The sequence below is a fragment of the Leptonotus elevatus genome, chromosome 1, assembly GCF_054856555.1.
Source record: "Leptonotus elevatus isolate MCC_2025b chromosome 1, RoL_Lele_1.0, whole genome shotgun sequence".
NCBI lineage: Eukaryota > Metazoa > Chordata > Actinopteri > Syngnathiformes > Syngnathidae > Leptonotus > Leptonotus elevatus.
This window is the reverse complement of record NC_141239.1, coordinates 35,762,754-35,789,531: the sequence shown is the minus strand read 5'-3', so window position 1 is coordinate 35,789,531 and position 26,778 is coordinate 35,762,754. Positions and strand designations below refer to the sequence as shown.

The window sequence follows — 26,778 nt, the reverse complement described above, 5'->3', positions numbered from 1 at the left end:
AAAGGTGTTCACCATCGTTCTGCCCATAAAAAAATACAGAAGCCGAATTTGAGTGTGAATGTGAGTCTGAACTGACTTTGCTGAGTTCTTGTAAAACTCACATTTAAATAATAGCAAATGTAAACAGCCCTCTTCCGGCAAACGGGCCAGTTTTGTTTTACTGAGTTTCTTGACATATGAATCTATTTGGCCACTGAAAAACTGTATAGAAATGAATCAACACGATACTGTTTATTTTGTTTTCTTTTATCATTCTTTTTTTAATTAGCACACATGCCACTGCCTTATTTTTTCATACAAAAATAAATTTGTTTACCTCCTGAAATTAAAATTTAAGACTAACAAATTGAAGTGTAGCTCAGGCCAAGGCCATTCTAAATGGGCGCTTCTTAACATTAGCAGTATTACAGGGGAAAAAAAGCTACACATGAAAAAGAAATGCCATGGTGAATAACATTACAAAACTTCGTAAAACACTGACTAACGCACTTAAAAACACACACTTTTTAGTTAGCAACTGATTAGCAAAACATCCTACTGGTATTCTTATATTAACATTAAACTTATCTAACATTGCAATACCACATTCATGTTTAACAAAGAACAATTGCTCAGCTTGACAAGAAAATTGTCAAGCCGAGTGCAGCTGGTACACAAGAGTGGAGTCACTGTTGCCATTGTAGGAACGCCCTGATGCTGGTTCAGGCGCATGTGCAAAGACTGCATTTAAGTTACAATGTTGAAATTGTGGAACATTAAACAAATGGTCGGACAATCACAGAAACGTTACTAAGTTGAAAGTGGATGAATTGAAAATTCCACAAAGGGGAGAACCCAGGGCAAGGTGCGAAACGAAAATGGAAATGTTCTGTAATCAGTGTTTTTGTACATTTCCCAACTAAAGCAGCATGTTACCACGTAGATGCAGTCAGAATATACATACTTCATAGCAGCATATTTTTTAAAGAAGCAAAATGAAGAAAAAACAACCAGTGAAGAATGAAAATAACCAGACAGGTTTCAAGCTGAAACGACTGAAAAACTTGCCCCTAGTTTACAATGCCCGTTCAAATATGACCTTTCTTCCTGTTAATGTTTCTCTGCTGCCATATTGTTCTTTTGTTAATGTACTTCAATCTTTGTAAAAGTAATTCAGATCAAATGTAAAAACCAATAGTTACACAATATATTTCCCTCTTGTCAAATTATAAGATAACTATTAGGAAGGATGAACAAAAACATTTGTCTTGCTTTATCTCTCTCTCCTCCTCATAGTTGAAAAGTCAAAGACATACAGTCTGACACGTTTCATACAAAAGGAAGCAAAATTAGGGGTTAAAAAAAAAAATACAAGGAAAGTTTGTTGACTTCTGTTATCTCGGCAAAGAAAAAAAACAGGATGGACAATGGCCAGTCAACAACTTTGGCACTCTTTCTGACAGGTTTTTGCAGCCAAGCAACAATAGAGACCTAAATCTCACCTTACTTTGGCAAAAGCATTTTTAAAGGTTGCATCAAGCAAAGGGAGTTTCACCACAGTTGCTTGCGTAAGTGGTAGCTGTCGACGTGAGGTCTGATCCAACACAAGGGTCATGTCTACAGAGAGGTGGCGGATGGATTTGCTCCTGCCGCCTTACGTTCATAGTTGACCAGTCGTTGTCCAACCAGGTACCTAAAAGGAGGAGACGGTGCTGTAATCATCAATCTTAACTCATCTACTTTTTGCCTGAAAACAAATATACGTAAAGGGTTCTTTTACTAGCCTGTCACTGACTCACTGTCAATTATATTTAGTATCAATTATTCCATCAATTAATTAAATAATCAGATTAAAAATATTTGGCATTAAAGTTCATTGCAAAATATTTTTTTCTGATGTTGTTTATTTGGTATTGTTTATGATTGAACAAAACAGAGCCACTTCTTGGTAATGATTTATGCAAAGGGTTACTAGTTTGATATACTTTTCAGTTACATTATTACGCATACAACTGCAGCAAATCACAATCATTTTCGTAAGAGATTAATATGACTACTGTATTATTTTTTTCTTTAAATGTTTTACGATTCAGTTAAAAAAATATATAGTACACCACTATCACGTAATGTATTGTGTTTGATTGTGGAGGTTCAACTGTGCTGTATTTCAAAGTTTTTCTTTGATTATTTCTCCTTTTTAATCAGCAAATGGGTAACCCTTAAGAATGTTGGAATTTCAGTCCCTCCTTGCACTTATCGTAGCATGTGTTTGCATTGTACCCCACACCATAAACATCTTGGTATACTTACTTGTCGTTCTTGATGTGCTCGTACAGACGTTTGAACTGCTGTATTTGGAAGGACAGAATCGCCAACAATGACACCACCATAAGTAGGAATGGATAGATCCTCCTCTCTGCAAGTGTCTGCATCTCCGGCTGCACAACTGTTCGTGGTGGAGGACAAAATGTGGAGAGGTGAGAAGAGAACATGGGGAAGGGTGAGGGACGAGGAATATACCACAACTCAATTAGAATGCATATTAAGCAGGGAGCATTACTCACCCAGCAGAGGTGTTATGCCTTTGGAGATTAGGTAGGGGACACACAGAGCCAGCAGCAGGATGCAGACAACTGGGGCAGCCAGTCTCCTCACAATGAAGTGAAGGTCCATGTTTCGGATTCCGTTAGCATACACCTACAACAAAGCATGTGCATTTGGGTTTGCTTTCGCTGCAGATTCAAACAGTTGTAGTAAAATGATGTTAATCATCCCGTCTCCCTCCGCATTTGTGCATGTACAATGCCAATAAAGATCCATTCCATTCCATAGTGATATGTGAAAAGTTGATTTGAATCGAAGAGAGTTGACGTGAAAAAGATATCATCATTTGCTCTTTAGGCTTGGTTATCTGTGGCTGACCTGTTCGATTACAGTCTTGAGCCACCACTGAGGGCCCATCAATGTCACAGCAGCAATGATTTTAGAATGGAGGACGCCCAAGGCCCAGTCCTGCAACATAAACACACAAACAATAATTTAACAGTGGATACACAGTGACGTATGCATGCTGGTTAGCCAGAATTGTTCAAATCTTTCTTAAGTATACCTAATCAAATCAAACTTTATCTACATAGCACTTTTCATACGTCAAAATTGCAACTCAAAGTCCATAGTCAAACCAAAGAAAACCCAACCCCTGCCCTCAACATCCCCACGAGCACACTTGTGCTCACACGCAATCTGAGAACTATGTAAAAAAAAAAATCATGGCGGGGTGCAGTGAAACCATGTGAGAAAAAGCACTCAAGAGGAGCTCAGCCACACTGAGAGGGATGACAGCCTATGGACGGACACAGGGAATGGCACCATCCCAGAGACCCCGGCCCAGATTGATCACAGGGTGTGGAGCCCTTCACAGTACCCCAGAGCTAGGGTGCAACCAGGACGACCCCCACCCCTTCCCCCCAATGAGAAGACCAGCCACCACTCCCAGCGAGAAGCCAACCCCCCATGAAGTAACACTGGCGCTAAATGCTAAAAGACAACGAAATAAAAAAGCTAAAAGACAATATGATATAAGCTGGTAAATAATAAAAGATATTAAGATTAATAAATTCTAAGCATAAAAGAGATCACTTAAAAGCTAAAAACTAAAAAAGGTGTGTCTTGAGCCTCCTACTAAAGCTTCTTGCCAGCCATACTGATCTTAAGCACAAAACTCCATGGACTTTACAGTACCTGCCAAGGGAAGAAGAGAGGGGTCTGGTCTAGTGGGACTCTGAGTGGAGCCACGATGACTTGCTCAAACAGGAGACCCAAAAGCAGAGGAATCACTCCGGCCAAGAGAACTGCGACAACCAAGGTCTTCACAATCTGTTATTAGGAACACAATGACCTGAACATATTGAAATATATCCAAGGGATGGATCGAAAAATCCAGAAGAGCTTTATCTCAGCCAGAGCTTACCATGAGGGTCCACTCACGGGCTTTAAGCACAATGGCAGGCCATCCCTGTGGCATCCAGGATAGCAACACAGTGGCAGCTCGAACGCACATCCAGCAAACGTAGAGGCCACTAGCTGCTGTGTACAGCTCATGAATTGTAGCGCTCCCCATCCAGAAGGACATTAGCCAGCGACCCACCCACACTAGAAATGGAGGCCGAGAAGAAATTCATTATTAACTCTTCAAAAAAAATAACATAAATAAAAAATGCTATATAAGCCTCAACTTACCAGGTAGTGTGAGGCAGAGCAGACTAGCCAGCAGTAGCGTGACACACATAAAAACAACCAGCAGAATTATCTGACAAGCAGAAACCGCAGAAGTTAATATTGAAGATCCACTTCAACAGAATTATCCCAGATCATGAACTCGCCTGTGGTTTGTTACCTTAATGGAGAAGTTGCGCGGCTGTTGATACGGCCGGAAACCCACTGGGCCGCCCTGCTGCAAAATGGCCTGATGGGCAGCATGGAGCCCCTCGTCGAGGCCGGGGATTGGGTTGTTGTTATCAAGACCAGGAGGGAGGTTGGGTTGATTGTCATTGTCTTCCAGGTCCCCCAGCAAATAGGAGTGGAGGTCCCTGGAGAATGGGCATGGTCAAGTATCAGCAAACCACCAAACGAGCCATTTTGATGTGAAACATTTACATAATTCAGTCCTCTGTATCGACGTACATTTAGAGGTTAGAATATGTAGAGTAGAAGGCACTCAGTTGTTGCCGTACTTACTCTTTTTAATTTTATTATTTTATATTTATGGCCTAAAAGTGTTTTTCTACAAATATTTACTGCAATTGCGACTTCATGACAACATTAGCATTTGGCAGTAACATATTCCGCTGGTAGAACACAACTCCATCAAAAATGAGGACCTGTTTTGTTGTTACGTTTTGGAGGTGAGTGCCTGCAACCTACAGAACGTAGCCAGCGGTGAATGTCCAAGCGTGGACAAGTCCTTTGAGCCACTGTCGAGTGTGGCCCTGCTCCAGCAATGCGGGAAGGACAACCTGGAGCAAAAGCAGCTCCAATGACAGCTCGCTGACAGGAGCATCACTGTGGAAATAAGGCCAAACGCAGCACTCAATTCAGTCTCAAAGTAGCGTTTTGAAAACTGTAGGCGTCAAGTATTGTTTGTAATTTACAAATGTTAAAAATGATGGCACTGAGACCACAGTCAAGTTAGTTCTGTGTACCTGTAAAGCATGACATTGTAGGGCAGGAAAGTGGTGAAGAAAAACTTAATGATCCTAATAGGCAGCCAAAGCATCAGTAGAACCATGGAACCAAACACCACCTAAAAATCACACACACAGGACAAAATAAAGCAGTTATGTAAAGCATCTTATTTACTTTAAAGCTTAACTTAATATGTCAGTAGGGAGATTGACTGACCACAGAGAGTAAAAATCTTCTAAGGTGTCTGTAAATAGGAAGGTGGATCATTTCTTGAACTGGGTTAAAGTCTGGGTCGTTCAGATTCCTCAAGAACCACAGCACACCAGGTCGCAGAACCTCCAAACAGGAACGGGAACCAAATTAAGATTTGGAAGTGCATGTTGACACCACTTATAGAACATTATCGTGAAAAATAAACATTCAATTCCCCACTTACCTCCCTGAGCAGTAGGATAAAAGAAGCAAAGTAGAAGACATAGACCATGCCAACCAGCCAATGGAGGAACATGGTGGTACCCGGAGATGAGTCGAAACTCTGCTCCCTGTCTTTGAAGGTTGCATCAAACATCTCCTGTGATGACCAAGAAAGAACTATTTAAAAATAAATACATAAAACAATGAACGTGTTATGCAATCTGATACTGTGGTATGTGGACATGGGTTGACATTTTGTTGAAATTGTTGCCACATAAACATAACACACCTGATTACATTCATGTATTGTTGAACAAATAACAAAGCCCAACATCAACTTTAAAGGGAGTCATGCTACTCCTACTCTGGAACTTTCTAAAAGATCTAAAATGGACCTTTAGAACTTGAAACAGTTAGGTGGTAAAACCAGCTCAAAAATCCAGAATTTAATGTAAATATAGATTTTTAAAAAAGAAAAAAAAGTTGAATTCCCGAACGGAGTATTGTCTTGCTGATCAAAGCAGCTTGTGATCAACTGGACTCCATTGCTCTCTTGCCACTCAATTGGTGTTTTTCAGTTTTTCTCATTAGTGTTTAGCCTTTCACATAATTATAAGCGATTATTAGCTGAAAGAGGTAAATGTCAATCATGTGGCAGAACTAATAAAGGATCAGTTTTTGTATTTTTTTTGTTAGATTTTTTTACATTTTTATATTAACAATAGCTTCTTCGGCTTACCAGTGAACAAAGGTCTAGCCACCAGCCACAAATCAGCGGGAACAATCCGATCTCCATAACAACCAGCAAAGACACCTACAAAATGGAGCATAGCTGGGTAACAGTCAAGTAACAAGATCATAATACTGTTAAGTAGATTAGACTGCACTTCTGCAGTTTACCTTGACAACAATGTAGCAGAGACCCAGGAGACGTTTTGAGCGCTGGAATTTCACTAACGAAGCCAGCGCCTAAAAAGGGCAGAGTTAAGGACTGATATGTGACACAAATAGTCATAACTTACGGTAAATATTGTATATATTATATTGTATGCAAAATGGTTTGTGATACAAAATACAAAATGATTGTATATTGAAAAACACAGGTTCGAGTCCAACTGCTGCCAAAAGAAATGCTACTAGTTGTTGGAAAGATGCTAGCCTACTTTCAAGGTACGGTACAGTTCAGGTAGCCTTTTAAGCAAGGTATCGTCGCCACACTCAGGTGGTGCAAGATTGTTCGTGTGCCTCTTCCACCTGAATCCCTAGAAATGCATGCCTTCATGTGTGTGATCTGGTACTTTATGTGGTGTGCAACACAAAATATACAGCAGAGTCTTGAGGAATCATAATGGGTATAACAAAAACTTCCAATAAAAACTCAACAAGTGACATCCAAAGTAAAGTGAGGTGATTGTTTGTAGGAAAGGATACGTGGCAGATGATGAGCGCCCCGGCCAGTAGGATGTAACCCACTACAGTGGTGATGAGACCATCAAAATGTGAAGCTTGAACCTGCCACAATAAAAAAAAAATTAATCAATACGGTACATACAAAATACATTACAGTAAATGCTATTAATAGTAAACTATTTTTAAGAAATGGCTGTGTACTTACCTGTTCAGTGAAGCCAAGTCCTACTATTGAGAAATGGCCAATGTGATAAGGGCAAAATGCTACAAATATAGAAAACTTATGTTAGGACTGATTGCACAGTGCCGCACATAATTTGGAGTATACAGTATAGTGGTAAAATGTGTTTGCTCTACAATGCCACAGTTGATTATTCATCCATTCATTTTAAACTATTGATTTATTTATTTTTAATGGGGGGCATCAATTATTCAGAAATGTTTACAGCAGATTCATGAATTTTTGAATGTGGAGAGAAGAAAAATCTGAGTACGTTTACATGCAGCCAATGACCCTTACAAAATATATATATATATATATATATATATATATATATATATATATATATATATATATATATATATATAGAGAGAGAGAGAGAGAGAGAGAGAGAGAGAGAGAGAGAGAGAGAGAGAGAGAGAGAGAGAGAGAGAGAGAGAGAGAGAGAGAGAGAGAGATGGAGAGATAGATTGGCTGACTTTGAAAATTTCTGACTGCAGGGGGGGCTCTCGCCTGTCATATCCGACGTAGGGGCGCTATGGGGCGGCCTCCCTGACCACATTTGCCCCCTGCCCGGCTGGTTCTCAGAAATTTTCAAAGTCCGACTCGTATGTGCAGCGCCATCCCATTCGCTTCACGAGTCTCACTTAAATACCGTACACTGATTCCTCCACAAATCTTATCTCATCTCACAATGCCACAATCTATACACATGTATAAAAGTCCGTGCTTCTGATGTGCAGCACACTGGAAATACACAAGCGGACATGCTGACAACGCAACAAAGAACCACACTTTTTAATCGAGGAGGAAACAACCTACTGTATTTTACATACAGTAAATAGAATGTATTTTATTGAATGTAGAAAGTTAAAAAAACAAACAGAAAAATACATCTATTTGTGTAATGACGTCCGTACATCGCGCTTTTGAACGGGGGTATGAGCACAATAACCATGTATACGGGAACTCTAACTCAGTCCACTCAAGAATGTCAACAGGTTATCCCGAATGTTTCATTAACCGGAATTTTGACCTTAACCTGAATATTAGCTGCATGTAAACATAGTCAGTGATACTAACAATTAGGAAAAGAGGTTTGTATAAACCGAGTTTAAAACCCCCCAAATCAAAACCTTGAGACCTTTGCGTTTCTGTAATTCATAGCTCTACAAGGATACGGCTGAACTGACAGCATTACAAGCCAGTAAAGTTTTATACAAGTACTCTCAACTGAACCATAACTGGTATTGGCACACTCATTTCATTTCCCACACAGGACTAATAAAGTATTTACTGGTATCTCTCTATTTATCCATCCATTTACAGTACCTGTTTTCTACCATAGTAGCCTACTGGGAAAATAACTTAGGTCATTAAGTGCACATCTAAAGTTGTACTAGTCATGGCCAGCCTGCCAATAATCAGACATGTCAATTGAGATGGTGACGCCATTAAACAACAACATTAAACAGGATGCAACATTGCAGGTCACTTACCAAAGACGAGTATGAAGAGTGTGTTGAGAGAGACGACCCAGAAGACATGTTCCTTGAGTAGACACACCCAGCCAGAGTCACTTCAAATATACTTTTGTTCAAGACGCAATTACAATATTAAAATATTTTGTACTACAGCAACATAGCCTGTAGCAGTGAGGGAAACTGTGGTGTAAATGTATTTAATGGCATTTGATTGATGGTAATTTCTTTAGCAGCCTAAAATATTGGCTGAAAGTAATCCACGAGTTCTCTCTCTATTGTGCCTAATCCTAACACAATCTACAATCATTCAAATGAGGAAAAGGGTTCCCTTTGATCACAGGTGGGCAATCCTGGTCTTCGAGGGCCAGAGGTTAAGCATGCTTTTCGATGGTTCCCTCCTCCGACACACCTGAATCAAATGATCAGCTCATTGGCAAGCTCTGCAGCAGCCTGATAACAATCCAGATCACTTAATTCAATTCTGGTGTGTTGGAGGAGGGAAACATCAAACACATGCAGGTGTCAGGCCTGTTCTTGTGTTTTCGCAACTTCATATAATAACTAACAACTCATGTATGAGTCATTTGTACCATATTTTCATAATCTACACCAGCACATATTCTAAACATGTTCATTTATCTGCCACTGTTCATGTGACCCAGTGTGCGCGCTTACCAAGAATACAAGCGAGCCATCCAGGCCAAGCATCTGAAGAGAAACAACAGATAAATAATAATACAACTGCAACACCTCCTACTATTACCAGTAATCATAATTCATTGTATTAAAGGCATTTTATCCATGTGCCTTTCAGAGAACACAAGGACACAACAACAGTAAAATAAAGGTTAACAATGTAAGAAGTCTAGGGGGTGCCTGAAGTTGTAGTTATAATGACTGTTAAAATGAATTACATTTTTGATAGTGATACAGAGTTTGCGGTAGATGGACAGTCACTTCATATGGGGCCACATGCCAGCAACACTATAGCACTGAGTAAGACAAAAAATATGAAAATAAGAGTCGCACCCTTTCCCAAGTCAGTTCCTCTGCAGCACGGTCCCACTCCAAAGCATTCCAGTGTAAGTCTGCAAAAGAGAAGGGAATAATAACTCAAACAGTCGAAAGGTTAACAGCTAGAAGAACAAAAGATTGACATACTTTGTTGAAATAAAAATTAAACGGCAGCAATGAATAGAAGGTAAAGTTCTGTACTGAAGTTTACTTTAGTTGCTGTGTGACAGAATGTTCCATTTTGTGTCAACGGGGCAGGCTTCTTTAATCATATACTGTAGTGTTTCTCTGGCTTGGATAAAGTCTTTGTAACTTTTAGTGTTATAACATAAAATCTCATTTTTAAATCCCAAATTAGGCTTTCTGGTGGGTTGACTTGCAGAATGAGGAAGCTCAAGAGTTATGGCCTTTCACAAATGACATTATGAGGCTCTATTTTCATAGACGGCACATAAAGAAATGCTGCAGAAGTGCGATGTTGCATAGACGAATGATTCAATGAACGAATCTTTTGAACGGTTCTTTTTAATGAACTGATTCTAAAGATTCAGTTCACTTAAAAAAACTGTCATGCCCATCACTAGTCTCCATGCATTGCATGTCAGTGCAACATTTAAAGGGAATGAGAGGTGCTTTGATTGGTGATGAATGGAGTCATCTGTGTTCACGGCCACAACGGCGCAATAACCTTTCTTATCTGTAAAATTAACTAACACGCCTTCGCGCTGTAATTGTGCTGGGCATGAAAATACAGCCCTTTAAGTAATAATCTATTTATTTTCTAATTCATATTAACCTCCATTATTAGCATTGGCAGCATCCTCTTCTCGGGCTTCCTCGTCTTCCTCATCATCCTCATCCTCATCTTCATCTTCGTCATCGTCATTATCCTCTGCCTCCTCCTCCTCCTCATCATCATCATCATGAAGATCAGCCATATCCTGGTGCGGGTTAGCAGGCACTGGCCCATGTGGACCGGCAGGGTTTTGGCCTGCTGCAGCGTTCATGGCCGCCTCGCCCGCCTGGATGTTGACAGCAGCAGCAATACCATCAGGCTGCTGCAAATAAAGCCACCAGAATGCCCATTAACATACGACAGTCTGCACACTACTACATCAATAACACAGAATGACACATCATGCTTATTTTGGAATGTCTCTTAGAATAAATTATGCTTGGGTGCAGCTCAATACTTATTTATTTTTTGTGTGTAGGCACAAGAAAAAAAAATGGTAATAGTATGAGTTAAACGTACCTCATTAGCTGGTACTTGGCCATTTGGGTGGTTAGGAACCAAAGGTGGTGGATTCTGGTCCAGCCACAGAGGAGCGCCACCATGGACAATTTGCTCTCGAAGCCATACCAGGCTAATAAAGGCGCACAGTGTACAGGTGACCACAAAACAACCCTGCAGGCAATCAGCAAGTAGGTTTTGTCTGTGAAAAGAAGGAAATTGCAATACAGCAATTTAGTAAAACAAGTCAAACTTGCTGTTAGCAGATTAAAAAAAAAAAAGAAAATCATGCATCATGCAATGGAAGATGTGAAAGCGATTTACTTTTTTTTTTATTGTATTTATTTATGTAAAAAGATTAAGTCAAAACCAATTGCTTATAAGGAAATGTGAACTTACGTTGAGAGCAAATCTAGTGGCAGGGTAAGAAGAGTGCTCACAGAGCCAGTAAATAAACACTTGTAAATACGACCTGTTGGGAAACAAAAATTAAGAGTTCAGCAACATAAACCTCAATATTGAGTATTTTTTCACACTGTTGATTTTTAAACTAAGACTGGAAAGATTTGTATCCACACTTTGGGGCTCAAATTATTTTCATGAATGTAACACCAGACACAGTATTAATAACATAAAACTATATTTCTGCTCCCCAAAATACCATAATGGGACATTTTTGCAGTCAGACTCCACGCTTATATCTTCATGTAGTAGTTTGACTATTATTTCAACATGGCAACCATTTGTGCAATTATAATTTGAAGCAAATTAATTTCATCATAGTTTGACTGATCAGCTCAGTGAGCTAGTGGTAGAGTGTCTGGCCCTGAGACTGGGAGGTTGTGGGTTCAATCCACGGCCAGGTCATATACTATAAAAAATATAGACTATATTTTAAAAAATGGGACCTATTGCCGCCCTGCTTGACACTCAGCATTAAGGGTTGGAATTGGGGGGTTAGATCACCAAATGATTCCTGAGCGCGGCCCCTGCTGCTGCTCACCGCTCCCTCAGGGGGATGGGTCAAATGCGGAGAATTTGGCCCCACTTAGGTGGGTGTGACAATCAGTGGTACTTTAACTTAACTGATAAAGGTCCAGGCCACATATGTCTTGTAGTTGCAGTAAATTGTTTTGCTTCTACGTCCTTGTCAAGTTGGTCATTCATAGGTTTCACCAAGTTTCTTTTGTCTTTTTTTTTTACCTTGTCCCATAGGGCTTGCTACGGCAAGTCACTCACGTGATTTACTTGGTACAGTTCGTTTGTTTTTCCAAAATGAATCCTCTGCATAGCGTAACCCACCCATTTTTTATGCAGGCTTAAAACAGGCAGTAGCTGGGCATTGGGGAACTGGCAATTCCTGCAATAACTGTAAACTCCTACAATCGCCTTCTGGTTTCCTCTCCTTTGCTGTTTGATGTCATCACAAGGGGTGAGTCGTTTTAACGGTTCTTATTTTTAAGTGGATAACTTTTCTTCACAATTGTATATGACTCTGCACAGTTAATAAAGGTTTGTGGAACATATAATACAAATATGCAATATGAAAACATACAGCTATAGAAAAATAATGTTTTTTGTTCCCAACTCTAAAGAATGATTTAAAGTCGTAAGTGTCAGAACAAAAACAAAGCTGTGCATATGGTATTTTGAAAGAAGTTATTTGAGATGATGTCTATCTTATGCATCAAAACTGTAGAAAACTGCTCAGTAGACTGCTATGACTTACATGCTGTGAGAGGCACAACACCAAGCCAGGCGAAGGCCACAAGTGTGTAGTGAAACCAGTATCTAATGGCGGTTCCAACACTGGTGAGCAACCCGGCAAATATGTCTTGGACAGGCAGGCGAGAAGGCATGTCTGGAGAGTAGACTGGGGGAAAAAAATAGGAAATGTTTGAAAAAGTCAATGATAGACAGTTGAAAATGCTCCAATTCAAGAGATACTGAAGCGGTTAACATTAAATGAATGAAACAACTAGTTTGATAAAAGATAACAAAAGACAAAATCACAACAGGTCACTTACTTGGTGTAAATGCAAACCTGTGTTTGCATAATTCACAGTATTCCTTCCTGCTATGTTTAAGCCACTGCAGCAAGCTAGAAGAAGAAAGCCACAAAAAGTAAATGTATTGTCCCCACCACTCAATTGATTGTAAAATTAGATCAAACATAAAATAATTAAGCCAATAACTTTTTTATTTATTTGATGCCTTTTTACACCGTGGCTGCGCAACTTCATGATCATCACAGTTTCATCAATGACGCCACATTCAAACACACTGTAACCTCTCCAAACTTCATGAACAATAAGACTTGATGCTCGTAAGACAAAAATGGTTACAGATCTGATTGCAACCTTTGTTTGACCTCACTTAACGGTTTATGAGGAGAGAGAAAGCATGCAGAGAAGCATACCATTCTTGATGGATAAACTTGATGCTGCCAGTGCAGACACAGGGATGATAGAGTGGTTTGTCATGGGTTCCCTCTGAACGACACACTCTACAAATATCTGCTTTGTACAGGACACACGATAAAGCATTGCATTATTATGTTATTTTCATATTCAAAACATCAACACTTATACATCTAACAGAGGACCTGTTGATTTAATTGCAGTAGACCAGAGGAACATGTACATAAAAGGTGAATAATAAATACAAGTTACAGCAACAACATGCACTGCAATGACATTTAACATAAAGATTGTGTCAAAAAAAAAAAAAAGCACTACATGCTACTACTTAAAATTTGACACTTTAACACAATATTATATATTCAGTATTCACACAAAATAAATAAAATATTCAATATTAGAACGAAGATCAGAAATTGTCACCTTATATAGTAGTAACAGTGGAGTGAACTGTAATACGTGTATCATCTCTGTTATTCAGTGACATTCTAATTTTAAAAACGGTTAGCCAAAAGTCGGTCCAAGCTAATGCTATGTAGCTGGCTAACGCTAAGTGGTCATGTTTCCTTTTGTGCTGTAGCTTGGCCAGTTATAAGAAATGGGTGTGTGGGGGTCTGCCAGTGGCACTGTTAGCATAACGGACATATCAGAACATTAGATATATCAGTGGTTTACACAGTTACTTAACTTATCGCTAGCGTTTGGGGCAATTAATTTTTTCCAGCTACCTTCCTCGGCGGTGTCCATCTTGACCGCTTGTTCCACAGCTTCGGTTAGTCTGTCAGCGATGACTGCTTACTATCTAACGGCTATCATTTGACACTGTCGCTTAAACTGGAGAACATTATTTTGTCTAGGGGTGACGCAAGCTTTACATCTGACATCAGACACCATGTTTACTTCATGGTAAAACAGCCTGTGGCGAGCACGTACTTCATGCAACAACGGACTATTCCGTCTTTTTACCACTAGATGGAACCCAACTGCAGTTAGTCAGCTGAGCCCCACAGTCAAATTCAAAGTCCTTCTCGATATCAAGGCATGCCAATGTTATGGAAAATCCTTTTGGCCTAATAGTATGGTCTATGTACAGTACGAGTACGCTCTTATTATTGAAGCAAAACCTGCACGAGTTGACACCTTTGTAATATTAGTACTGTTAATTACATAAAGTAAATTCACAATTTAACATCTAGCGACTAGTGCTTAGTGTGCAGATGTCAATTAGTGCAGTTTTGCCTCACGAGTAACATTAACTTGAATTAATAGGTCCCACAATTGTGCAGAAATATCATACAGTACTTGAACTGTAGTGGGAAATAACCAACTGGCTACTTCTGAGGCACACATGAATTGTCTATTTGCCTTACTACAGAACTTAACATGATGCAGCTACAAATTACATATTCATACAAATAAATACTGTACAACCAATTCAGGTGGCCAAGTTCGGTCCTCGAACTATCCAGCCTGTTTTCCATGTCTGCGATCAGATCATCAGCAAGCTCCGCAGAAGCCTAATAATGATCCTGATCATGAATCAGGTGCCTTCGTGGAGAGAAACACGGAGGCTCTCGAGGACCGAACTTGGTCACCCCTGCTGTACACAGTCCATTTTTATAGTACTTGTCATCATGACTTTAAGCGAGAGACATCAAGCAGTTTGAAGCACTTCAATCAACAATTGTTCATTCCTCAAGAATTTCAAGCACCTGTGGAAAGCAGTCAACTACAAGTCAAAAGTTGAGAAATAAGCATAGTCTCTTTTTTTATTTTCAGATACATTACTTCCACTCCAGTGAAATAACTTTTAGAATAATGATTTATCTCAAGAAAACAACAGGTGACCTTTTGACAGTCGCTGACCAGGTCACAGCGTCAGCCTTCACGCATCTGACTCTGCAATGTCCTTGTTATCCGATGTTGCCTTCAGTTCCTGAGCGATTTAAATGAATCGGCATTGTACACCCACACCGTGTCAACACCTTCCCCTGCGGTATGTTCAGGAACCCAGTTGGGAAATGGGAATCGGCAGGCGACCACCTTAGCGCAGCTTGGTAACTCGCTTTCCAGTTTCAGCTCCAATTTGTCCATCTGTAACCATGATAACATTTAAGTGACACTTTAAAAACGTTCTCAAGCAATTATCGTGAAACGCTCCTCACTTTTTACTGGTGTATTTCTTATTTGATATTAAATAAAATACTGTATAAGAATATGTACATCAGAACTTACCATTTGTGGGACGCCAAAAATCACAACATTGGAGTACTGTGCAAAGCTGACCTAGAAAAGAATAAATAGGAAATGATTATCACGAAGTTCTTCTGACCATACTATATATAATTATTAGTAACCATTTATTCTTGAAGTCAAAGTCAAGACAAAAAACAAAACGCATTGGCTATGTGGCAATAAAGGCCTTTTACTTGGACCATCTTTGAGTGGCTCAGTTTTCTCTCTTTTTTGAAAGTCAAAACACTTATTTGCCATTATATTATATATACTAATCTAAACACGTCATTCTGATTACAGTAATATTTTTGTTTGTGGAATAAGAATTAAGAAGAGAAACAACTATACCATGTTTAGACTACTAGTAGGAGAACATAGAACTAGGTGAAAAGATGGCGTTCAATCAGTCGTCTATTTAGCACAGTAGTTGTTTTAAATTTTCCACTTTCATTAAAACATATTACAAGTACTGTACTTCAAACAAGCTCTCCCATCGCAGAGAAGCCACCATTTTCAAGTGGACAAATGACAAAGTCACGATGCATTTACGTTGGTACATCAAAACAGTGCATGAGCAAACCATAGCTATTACAAATGAACTGTTTACATGATGTGTTCTCTCATGATCTCTTTATTCTAACTGAGGCAATATATGGAGTATTTTCATTCCGCTTGGTCATTCAGTTTCATTGTAATCGAAATACACGGCTCTATAGAACACAACTCGTGCCATCAGATACTAACACACTGACCTTCCATAAGTCAGAGATGTGAAAGGAAGTAGAGCGGTGGACTCCTTCTCTCCAAGCTTTGTACCGGGAATACCACACCAGCCAGGGGTTCAACTCAAAGCCTGATGCCAAAAATCCATGCCTTGCTGCAGCTATCACCTATGCAAGAGAGGGGTATTAAACATTAAAGTACTGGACATGTAGCTGCTGCAGCATACTGTTTCAGAATTCATTTCCAGTGTACAGAAATCCTCTTCTGAAACAGTGATTTACTATTTCATTCAAATTATACTATTGATAATTGACAATGATTACTATTGAGTACTCACTGCTCTACTTACTATTCTCCCATCTCCACTTCCAATGTCCACCAGGGTCCCAGACCTGGTTCGCAAGGCATTGAGGACATTCTCCACTTGTGTGGTGGTCGCGGGGACAAACGGTAGGCAGATTTTCCTCAACGCGGGGGCCACAAACGGCGTAGCCACAGCGTAGAGGGCAACAAGCGAGCCTCCGACCAAACCCGTTACGATGAGACCCAATCGACTTCTGCTTTTGCTCTCGATCGTGATAGATTGTCCTGCTGACTCCGTAAAAAACGCATTTTCAGACATGATGGGCTGTCGACCAATGCATGATAACGAGTCTAAACGCAATAAATGAAATACTGCAACACTCGAAAAGACGGCCCATTTTAACCCTCGCAGCGCTATAATAAGTCCGACTTGGTTTGTCTTGCCTACCAAAGGTTCCACCCTGTTCTTACCGCATTGAAAGGTAATTGACAAAACAAAACATAAATAATACACGTACACATAAATATTCATGTATTAATTAATTTATTGTTATGGAATATATAAAGAACAAAATATTGCCGTTAAAAGAAAAAGGGTGCACTATTGCACCAGTAATAAAATGATTACCCTTAAACACATATTAAAATAGCAAGAAATACCACCAGAGTGGCGTTGATGAGACAGTTAATATCTCAGAAATTATAGAAATCGGCATGTACTTTTTATTTCCAGAATTTTAATATCAAGATGTGATATTCTGAATATAGCTCTCTTTCTCTTTGATTTACAAGTTACAAATCATTTCTGGTTCCGAAATGCTTAGGAATAAATTGAAGCTTTTTATTTCGTATCTCCTCTGAGGTTGGTAAATGATGCAATAAAAATTAGCTCGGCCATTTTGCCTTTTTGAATACTGAGAGGCAGAAGTGTGCACTAGTCCATCTATCAACAGCACCTAAATCTCAGCTCGTTTTACTCCCTTTTGAATTTCAAATGGCTATTGCATACAATCAACAAACCACATAGTTGTCAAACTTCAACCATGTCACAGACTCATGTTGAACTGTTATGCATAGAGCAGTAGAAAAGTGGATTTTGATTACATCAGACCTGTGATGAAACGGTTTTCCAAGTTAGGATTTGACTACACTAGTGCAACAGCTGAGGGTGGTGTATTCATTTCTTGCACAGATTTGAGTAAATGGTGTTGTGGTCTTTCTATATTAGAAATCATTAGACAATGTACGATGAACGGTGTGGTCCATCCCTGGCATGCCGTGATGGATCTGATGGTGGTAAATGTGATGCCTGCTGGTTGTTGGACCATCATCGATCATGAAATCATCATCCTCTCTGTACCCATCTCCTCCATCCTGAGAATAGCTATGCTTCATAACTAAGATGTTCCTGTGACTGGCTGGGGTCATGTGGTGGGAGAGCTGTGGTGACTGCTGGCTCACCATCCTCGGTGGGAACTGAGGCACAAGTGCCCCACCGTCAGGATCTATAGTGGCCTCTCTCATGCTCAGGTTGCTGCGGCTACCTTGGACACTGCCGTGCACGCTTCCCTGCTGTGATCCGCAGTGGTGGTCGCGAATGCATTTGGAGGAGGATCGATGCAACTTGTGGGATTTCTCAAATTCCTCGGCCAATGCGACATCAGTCAGGTCACCTGAGGGGATGTGTCGTAAAGTGCAGAGCTCATAGTGAGGAGGCTCAAGCCCTGGATGGAGGAGGGCAGGGTCAAAGTCATCTCTGTGGATAGAACAAACAAAAAAGAGAGAGTGAACAAGTCTATTATGCAAAGCCAGTTTCTCGAATGTAATGTTAGCTACATGCTAAATGTGATGAATACAATGCAACATTAATTACTTTGTACATTAAGTCACTTAGAGGAGCATTTCTTCACAAGTGCAAGAAATTATTTAGCAATGCAGCTTGGCTTATTTAGATAAGCTTTAATGGGATTCAACTGTAAACTTTGCATTCTGTGATCTGTTATGCTATAGGCCTACTTCACTGTAAAATGAAGTGTTGCATGGGGGGCAAAAAAACCCTGCAACACTTCCACACTTTATTGTAATCAGCATTTACTTTTTCCAATGCAAAGGAAAACTTTCACCATCTAGAAAGCAAGTTCTACCACCAACTTCAACTTGATGGCTGCCATAAAAACTACCAGTTGGAAAAGTCACATTTTTATAGCCAATAATGTTGTGTGGAAACTAAACCTAACACTACTTTGAAGTCCTACTTTGAAACCCTACTAACCCTACTTTAAAACAATAACCGTATTTTGAACCTTGCTTTGAAACCCTAACTCTACTTTGAAACTCTACATGGAAAACCTACATTAAAACCCTAACCCTACTTTGACACCTTACTTTGAAAGTCTATCCATGCTTGGAAACCCTACTGCGTGACCTCAGCCCCAATTCAAATTTGGAATCCTCAACCCTAACAGTTGATTCCGGATTCCATGGTTGGAATTTGGATTCTAACCCTGAAACGGTCCGCCATTAGGGTATATTAAAATTGGAACCCAATTTTCGGTTCCATGCTTGGGAAGTTCGAAATTTATGTTCCAAATGTATAATATTTTCGAATCCCCATTCAATGAGCGAAGCTAATCCCTAAACCCGATTTTGAAACCACAACCCCACTTTGATACCTACTTGGAAAACCTACTTTGAGACTCTAACCGTACTTTGAAACCCAAACCGTAATTTGAAACCCCACCTGGAACCACTACCTTGAAAGTCTAATCCTACTAAGAAACCCCCACTTGGAAACCCTAACCCTACTTTAAAATCACACATAAACACATCTCACTGTTATAAATTGTGACCCTACTTTGAAACCCTAAAACTACTTTTACACCCTTGTTTGAAAGTTGAATCCAATCCATTAATGCCCTACTTTAAGAGTGTAACCCTATATTGAAACCCAGTCTTTACTTTCAAACCCTAATTTTAAACCCTAACCAAAGGCTAACTACTTTGAAATCTCTTGTCACACATTCTGACAGTTGCATGTTATAACTAATGATGTTAATTTTGAAACAGATAACTACTGCACTAAGTCTGCACTGTTTTGTGTATTTTGTATTATCCCAAATAATACAATAAGTCAAATGTAATTACAAGAAGATTGAGAAATGAATGAACCTGCGGATGATGTACTTTTTCCGAGGCTGTTTGACCTGAATGATGACAGAGATGATGAGCAGGATGACAACCAGGCCGCAGGTCACAGCAATGATAGTGATGTTAGTGTTATCCAGAGAGTCCAAAATGCTGGGTTTCCTTTTCTCTAGTGTCACAAAAAACACGGAATGTAATTATCTTTAGTTTGGCTACAGACATGCGGTGAAAATACAGAAGGCTAGTAACAGATCAGTGTACCTTTACAGTGATTTTCATCCCATGGATATACACAGTTCTGGATGCCATTGCAGACCAGGGTGTGGTTGATGCACATGTTGCTGTGGCAAAAGAAAGTGTCTCCTTCGCATGGTGCTGGAAAACAAAGGCGATCACATAGTTCAATTTTGACAGCTAGCAGACATAAACACACACAGTTGGAGCCATCCATCAATATTTCCCCTCACGGTCACTCACGGTCAAGGAAAGTTGTGAAGAGGATCTTGAATTTGCTTTTCCTGCTTCCCTCATCGGCCCACAGCCTTACCACACCCAAAGATGATGTAAGCATCACGTCGTTCGCAACCGTGGAGCAGAATTTATTCTTCAGGTGCTCAACTGAACTGCTGCCATCATAAATGGCTACAAAGTTACGCTTGCACTCATTGGAGTTGTGCATCTCATACTCCAGAAAGCGCATGTAGATCTGTGGATGGGAGGATGGAAACTCTTTAGGTATTTGAAAATGTTTGTGCACAGATGACAAAGTTGTCAAAATGAGCTCTGCTCATATTCTATGTTCTGCTAACTTGCCTATAAGTAGGGTTCAATGAAAGTATATTTTATTTGAGTATAGCCTTAGAATTACTTTTTTTTTCATTGATAATTTTTTTCTAAGCTGATCCATAAAAATAAATAAAGGAGCAAATACATTTTCAGAGGGAAGGCGAGCATGGCTCAGTGGTAGATTAGTCGTTTCCCATCCATGAGGTTGTGGGTTCAATACTCACCCCTGGTGAGCATGTTGAAGTGTCCTTGAGGAAGACACTGAACCCCGGTTTGCGCCCAGTGGACCTGGCAGTGAAACTGCATGGCAGCAGTCGACCACTGGTGTTTGAATATGTGTGTGTGTGTATGAATGGCTGAATGTGAGGCTATGTAAAGTGCTTTGTGCAACATATAAAGCACTAAATAAAAAAGAATAGAAATTTTGCACATATGGCTTTCACATCATGTGTGTGACTTGCTGTGGCGACCCCAGATGGGACAAGCCAAAAGTTACAACAATAACATACAATGTTCTGATCAACTCCCCCATCCTCCATTAACTCATTCAAACACAGAAACATATAAATGTGTTTGTTTAATACTTTGTCCTGCACTCCCAAAAATGTATTTATAAAAAATATTTAAAGTTTTTTTGTTGTTGTGCTAGAGCATACAGAAGGCTTTGATATAGCTTCTGACATGAAAAGGTCGCTTAAAGCAATCATAGTTGTCACAAAAAAAGGCCAGCAGGTGGCAGCAGAGTATAAGAGATCAGCTCTTTTCCCCAATATTTTTAACAGATTTGTGAATACTGATTAAACTTAGCCATATTCAAATGCTAATGGCGTCAAAACGGAAACAGATACAAATATGCATTTTTTTTCCTGATGAAAGAAGAGATTCAAATTGTTTCCATGTTTTTATAGCAGTAGAACACAATATTCTGTGGGCCTTGCAAAATTAGTCAAATAGGGTTGCTTCAGTGAAAATGGTCCCTGCCACCACAAAAACAGGTTAACCACAAAATACAGACCTTAGCTCTTGGCGGGGCCCGGACATACCACCTGCAATCCACAGCCTCTGTCGGCAGGGCCCGCTTCTCCCTGGTTATCTGAATAGATTCCACAAAGCCTTCTGGACCACTCAGCTCAAACTCACAAACTGTAAGCAAGGGCATTTTTTTGTTTATAACTGTTAACAAATTGTGTTGACAGTAGATACATCTAACTAAATGTGTGTTGTGCTTCCAAAATATGCTTAAACAAGTTATTCTTAACTTATTGTAATACCCACATGGCAATGCTGGCAATTCTCCCAAACCTTTGAACTCTGGATCTAAAAGAAGAAAAAAGACAAGTTTAAACATTAAGAGGCAAAATTTACACTCACTGTATATTAATCAAAAGGGCTGTAGAACTTTTGATGGGCAGACCTGAAGTTCACATCTTACATGTAATTTCAGTTTTAATTACTGTCATCAACAAAGCCTAGATGAGATAATGAGACCATTTGTGGTCACATCCTCAACACTGTGACCAAATACTATGTCAAGATGTTTGACATTATGACAGTTTGCACCACATCCCACTACTTGAACCGCTGCAAATAGCATAACCCACATTAGAGGCACAGTCAATGATTTGCATATTCACATACCATTACAAATAAATATCCATTTATTTATTTCTACGAGCAAGTCACTAGATGCAATTTATAGTAGTGAGGGCCTTTACTGTATGTGACAGCAGCTCATCATACTTATACATACCCAGCGAGATAGATTTATATAACCAGCTGTAAAACTAGCATAACCTCAGGATGCCCTCATTTAAAGTTCTCTGAAATCCTGACAACACATACCTAGATATTGTGTCCTGAACCTTTTTTGCTGAAGAGGTGGATTATAAATCCTGATTTACCATCTTAGTTCTTATTAATCCTCTCATGTTTCTTACCCCCGTTTCTGCTTGAGGCTTGGACAGATTATTCACATTCAGTCCTGTCTATGGAAGTATATGTGGGTATGTGTGTGTTTTTAATCGGCAAATGTGTGAACGCCACAAGGACTTTCAGAATCACACAATTGTATTTTGTTCCTCAGTGCTGAAGAACACAAGTGAGTCCACACTCTTTCAACTGCTGGGTCAAAAAACAACCCCATTTTTGTCCAAAATTGGACCAACACACTACTTGGGTCAATTTATTGGGTTGTTTTGTATCAACCCAACCCAATTTTTTGGGGTTGGGTTGTTTAACTCTCATGTCCAGGCGGTATTTGACAGATAAGCATTTGACATGCAAGATGTGTTAAATTTTGTAAAAATAGATGGGAAACCAAATCTCCTTATCTGCCAATAATATCGTCTTAAAGAGGTAGATACTCATTTAGTGGATTGCATCATGAGCTTTGTGATTCTCTGATTCTAACGTGAAATCTTAAAGTGAAGAAGGGTTTATTTTCACCAGAAAAAAATGGTTGGACAAGCAGAAGGAGGCAGATTAATCTTTGATTGTCGGCATTGTTGGTGGCCTATAAAATCTGCTGTTAATAAAGCCTCGGCCTCCGTCCAGCTTAAGCTGCTGCTACGGCTCAGTGCTGACAAGCTGGATTCCCCTGAAGACAAGCTTTCATTAACGACCGTGCGTGTGCGTCTGTGCGCGTGCGTGTGTATTCGCTTGTCCTCCATCAACTGCAATTTCCTGCAGCAGGCACCCACATAACTAACTTCTAACAGTGACAATATTTATGATTGCAGGAGATTAAAAATAAAAAACACACAGCACTGAGAGTTACTAAAATGCCACCATAAAATCAGTGGCCAAAAATGTATTGATGGGAATTAATGCCTGGTCTGCATGCTGGCACGTTAAGCTTTTTAATACTGTGTCAAAGTCACATAAAGTTAATTGACAATAATTGAATGCCAAGAAAATGAGATGAGTGCTTAGAATTGAACAGCTTAGTATAAAATAATCAAACAGTTTTTCTCCAATGAGTGAGTTCAGATTTATACTAGTTGCGGGTATTAAAAACAAACGAATATGTGCTGAGTTCTCATCATTTTAAAAGTTTTCATTGGTTTAAAAAACAATAACAACAACAATGGAAAGGTATTATAGCCATTTTATGCATAGCGCTAATATTTTCAAGGTTTCAAGAGTATTTGGAAAAAGTGTCAAAATTATCAATATATTGAACATTATTTTCAAATTATTGAACACTCCAAATTGTCCATAGGTGTGATTGTGAGTGTGGGTGGTTGTTCGTCTCTGTGTGCCCTGCGATCGCCTACTGCCCAAAGCCAGCTGGGATAGGCTCCAGCGCCCCCCGCGACCCTTGTGAGGACAATCGGTTAAAAAAATGGATGGATGGATTATTTTCAAACAGTGTCTACCTTGAGGAGGAAAAAGAATGCCTGCATTGTACTCATGATATAATACTGTAAATATGCTCCGTGGATCATTTCATAACTTGCATGACTGAGAATTCAGGCATTATGAATTAAATCCAAAATGTATTGGGAAAGATGATCTATAGAACTATATTTGTTCTTTTTTTTCCTTTTTCTCTCTTTTAAAAGAGCTCAGTATTGTTCATTCGGTAATGTCATCATCATTGCTCTTTTTTTTTGTATGTGGGTGAGTATGTGTATGGGAATGTGCGTGTGTGCGTGCGTGCGTGTGTGCGTGCGAGTGTGTGTATTCGTTAGTTCACCAAAAACCTATTAAAAAAAAATCCCATACCATTCACCTAAACCGAACACTGCCGTCAGGAGACCCGAGGAAGGACCAAAGAAAACAAAGGAAAGTGAAATCCAGCACCGACCAGACACCACCCACCGGGCCACCAACCAGAGTTCTTCACCAACCCCAGAAACATCTAAATGCCAACAAATCCAAAAAATCAGGGAGACCTCAAGAGACCAAAGGAAAGACTGAGGAAAGGAAGGAAGGACAGACGAAGCCGAGTGAGATCCACAGACACCAGCCTCCACAGATTCAATGACCTGAGGAAGAAGCAGATTGTGTCGGAGTTTCGATAGATGCTGGTGTGGTGGATCTGGCATGCATCAAAGGCTGGAGAGCAAACCCAGGAGCAGGAGCGCCCCCCACCCCAACACGGCCCGCGCCCCCAACCCAACGCAGCAGGACGGGGCACTGCAGGCCCGCCAGGCACCCCACTGGTCCACAGCCCCCGCTCCCCCCACGACCCCCCTCCCCCCATCCACCCCTGCCATCCACCCCAACCCAGCCCCAGCCGCCCCCAGGCCCCCAAGTCCCCAGACACCCCTCACCCCCAGGCATCGGCGCCGAAGAGGGGCCGGACAGCGGAGCGGAGAGGGCACCCCACCCCCCGCCGCGTGGAGGGACGGAATTACCGGGGGCAGAAGGGGAGATGGGAGCACCGGGGGACGGCCGGCACCCCCGAACCCCAGGCCCAGCGGGGAAAGGCCCCGGTCGTCACTCCAGCGTTCTTAGTGAAAGCTAACCCCTGATCTATAGAACTTAATTGAGAGGCTTTCTAATTGAATGGATGTACAGTAGGCCTATGTGTGTGTGTATGTGGCTACTGTTTCCCAGGCCTGGACTGGCACCAAAAAATCGGCCCTGGCTGCCTCCTGACCACACCTGTCTAACACATTGTTCTGCCACTGATATTTTGACTGATGTTGGTTCAGTTTTCTGTCTATATTTAAAAAAGATGAATAGGCTAGTCCTTCTAAATTATGGGCCAATCTCTTGGGGGTAAAATGGAGGAAAATAATAACTGAAAAGCACTGCATCGGCCCCAAAATACACCGGCCCACCGGGCATCTGCCCTGTATGCCAAATGGCCAGTCCAGCCCTGCTCTTAACACATCTAACCTTCAACATTAATTCAACCAAAATGACTCCATTGAGCTCTGACATGACTCACCTTGTGTGAAGTTGTACCGGGCTGAGAACCCAATCGCCTCCAGCTCTCCATCAGCCACAAACTTGATGTAAAGGTACCTCCCACTGGAGCGAACATACATGGGGCTCACCAGGCCGCAGTAGCGTCCGATGATGGGCGAGAAACCAAACGGACCATCGCGGACCTCGATGTGATCAAATTTACAATCCCACGATGGCTCGATGGCATACTTTTCATCAAAAAACAAGTCGATGCACTGGCGGGGGGAAGCTGGAGGAGAACGAGCAGTTTAATAAAGAATGATGGAAGAATTGAGGTGAAAGCCTCACCTTCTATAATGTAGACACATTCCCTCTCTGCTGGATATTTCTCTGGGTAGTTGGGTGAGGTAAAATAGCCTCCCTCAGGTTCTTTCACCCAGGCCCCACACTGGCCAGATGGCGTCACGCCTGAGTTGTTGGTCACTAGTTAACAATGGTACAATGGTGGTGTTAAAGCTACCAACAGGCTCAGGATTTTTAAATTCTCCTGAAAATAATCCACATAGGTTTTGGGTTTTTTGTTTTATAAATGTGTGTTTTTATGTGTTTAATAATTGTATTTGAATAAAGAAACTGTGAAATATCTACAGAGGCGCATTGTAGAATATGCAAGAGCTCTGGTTTGCAAATAAAAGCTGCAAATGATCTTTGAAGAATTGAAAAAAAAAAAAAAAAAGCATTATATTAGTTACATACCTTGAGTTTTTGTTTTGGTGGCTGCAGCACCTGACAAGTCAGGTGTGATCAAATATGTTGCAAAAGCTGATGGAAGAAAGAGGGTTTAATGGGAAAGATTGTATATTCAAGAGCTTATACAGTTTTTTGTTGTTGTTTTTTTTTTTTACATTGAGTGTGTGTAAAAACATCAAGAAAGGACAGATCAGGAAATAAGACTAAAAATGTAAAACTGGGAAAACAGGATGGAACAGAAAATAAGACACATTAAGTACAAAGCAGTATTTTAAAACTAATTGAAAAATGGATTTAAGTCGGTGTAAAGAAACATGTAAACAAACACACTCACCAATGTAAAGCAGAAGTTGGAACAACATTTCTTTCCCGCGTACGAAATCTCGAGTATATCCATCAATTGTCACATCCTGTTATAAAACATACACTTCTGCACATGCTGCAAATTGTTCTCCAAATGGGTAAAAGCTGACCACAAAATAGCTTGCCATCATTGCTCCCAGAGCGCAAGGATTAAACCCCCGGCAATTACTAACCTTCCTATGTTTTTGCTCCACCGTTATTTTATAAATCCTCTTAGAGGAAAATTGTCATTGACAGAACTGGATAGCCAGGTCA

The 26,778-nt window shown here is 40.3% G+C and overlaps 3 protein-coding genes across 4 annotated transcripts; all 3 read right to left on the bottom strand.

The window, feature by feature from the left end:
- Positions 1 to 216: 216 nt before the first annotated feature.
- On the bottom strand, positions 217 to 14,961 carry LOC147181864 (E3 ubiquitin-protein ligase MARCHF6-like). 2 transcript variants are annotated; one of them, XM_086095189.1, is made up of 26 exons: positions 14,088 to 14,961; positions 13,359 to 13,458; positions 12,967 to 13,040; positions 12,669 to 12,812; positions 11,339 to 11,411; positions 10,961 to 11,141; positions 10,502 to 10,763; positions 9,721 to 9,779; positions 9,367 to 9,399; positions 8,707 to 8,758; positions 7,193 to 7,251; positions 7,009 to 7,089; positions 6,478 to 6,546; positions 6,317 to 6,391; positions 5,600 to 5,734; positions 5,380 to 5,499; positions 5,181 to 5,281; positions 4,903 to 5,040; positions 4,376 to 4,568; positions 4,219 to 4,288; positions 3,950 to 4,131; positions 3,721 to 3,855; positions 2,902 to 2,991; positions 2,544 to 2,676; positions 2,290 to 2,425; positions 217 to 1,672 (listed from the first exon to the last, which is right to left on the bottom strand). In XM_086095189.1, the coding sequence occupies exons 1-26, from the start codon at positions 14,104 to 14,106 to the stop codon at positions 1,597 to 1,599; spliced, it is 2,790 nt and encodes a 929-aa protein (XP_085951315.1). In that variant the 5' UTR covers positions 14,107 to 14,961; the 3' UTR covers positions 217 to 1,596. The 2 variants fall into 2 exon arrangements, with proteins under 2 accessions (XP_085951315.1, XP_085951322.1); XM_086095196.1 differs by having other exon boundaries at positions 13,359 to 13,455.
- Positions 14,962 to 15,102: 141 nt separating this feature from the next.
- Positions 15,103 to 17,039, bottom strand: atpsckmt (fATP synthase c subunit lysine N-methyltransferase). The gene is made up of 4 exons (XM_086095230.1): positions 16,655 to 17,039; positions 16,347 to 16,484; positions 15,595 to 15,645; positions 15,103 to 15,453 (listed from the first exon to the last, which is right to left on the bottom strand). The coding sequence occupies exons 1-4, from the start codon at positions 16,937 to 16,939 to the stop codon at positions 15,289 to 15,291; spliced, it is 639 nt and encodes a 212-aa protein (XP_085951356.1). The 5' UTR covers positions 16,940 to 17,039; the 3' UTR covers positions 15,103 to 15,288.
- A 108-nt stretch (positions 17,040 to 17,147) lies between these two features.
- Positions 17,148 to 26,748, bottom strand: LOC147181862 (neuropilin and tolloid-like protein 1). The gene is made up of 10 exons (XM_086095205.1): positions 26,495 to 26,748; positions 26,167 to 26,232; positions 25,759 to 25,893; positions 25,451 to 25,699; positions 21,826 to 21,867; positions 21,566 to 21,693; positions 20,242 to 20,470; positions 20,026 to 20,139; positions 19,789 to 19,933; positions 17,148 to 18,376 (listed from the first exon to the last, which is right to left on the bottom strand). Exons 1-10 carry the CDS (start codon positions 26,520 to 26,522, stop codon positions 17,845 to 17,847), a joined length of 1,668 nt encoding a protein of 555 aa, XP_085951331.1. The 5' UTR covers positions 26,523 to 26,748; the 3' UTR covers positions 17,148 to 17,844.
- Between the last annotated feature and the right edge of the window lie 30 nt (positions 26,749 to 26,778).

What these genes read in the sequence shown, in the direction of transcription:
- LOC147181864 (XM_086095189.1), bottom strand. An exon ending in TGCCAATGCTAATAATGGAG is followed by an intron (nt 9,780 to 10,501) that starts GTTAATATGAAT and finishes TCTCTTTTGCAG; the next exon opens with ACTTACACTGGAATGCTTTG. An exon ending in GACTTGGCTTCACTGAACAG is followed by an intron (nt 7,090 to 7,192) that starts GTAAGTACACAG and finishes TTATTGTGGCAG; the next exon opens with GTTCAAGCTTCACATTTTGA.
- atpsckmt (XM_086095230.1), bottom strand. Translation starts at nt 16,939, where the DNA reads ATGTCTGAAAATGCGTTTTTTACGGAGTCAGCAGGACAATCTATCACG. An exon ending in ACATCTCTGACTTATGGAAG is followed by an intron (nt 15,646 to 16,346) that starts GTCAGTGTGTTA and finishes ATTCTTTTCTAG; the next exon opens with GTCAGCTTTGCACAGTACTC. An exon ending in TTTTTGGCGTCCCACAAATG is followed by an intron (nt 15,454 to 15,594) that starts GTAAGTTCTGAT and finishes TCATGGTTACAG; the next exon opens with ATGGACAAATTGGAGCTGAA.
- LOC147181862 (XM_086095205.1), bottom strand. Translation starts at nt 26,522, where the DNA reads ATGTTGTTCCAACTTCTGCTTTACATTG. An exon ending in AGAATTGCCAGCATTGCCAT is followed by an intron (nt 21,694 to 21,825) that starts GTGGGTATTACA and finishes CCTTGCTTACAG; the next exon opens with TTTGTGAGTTTGAGCTGAGT. An exon ending in GGGCCCCGCCAAGAGCTAAG is followed by an intron (nt 20,471 to 21,565) that starts GTCTGTATTTTG and finishes TCCCATCCACAG; the next exon opens with ATCTACATGCGCTTTCTGGA.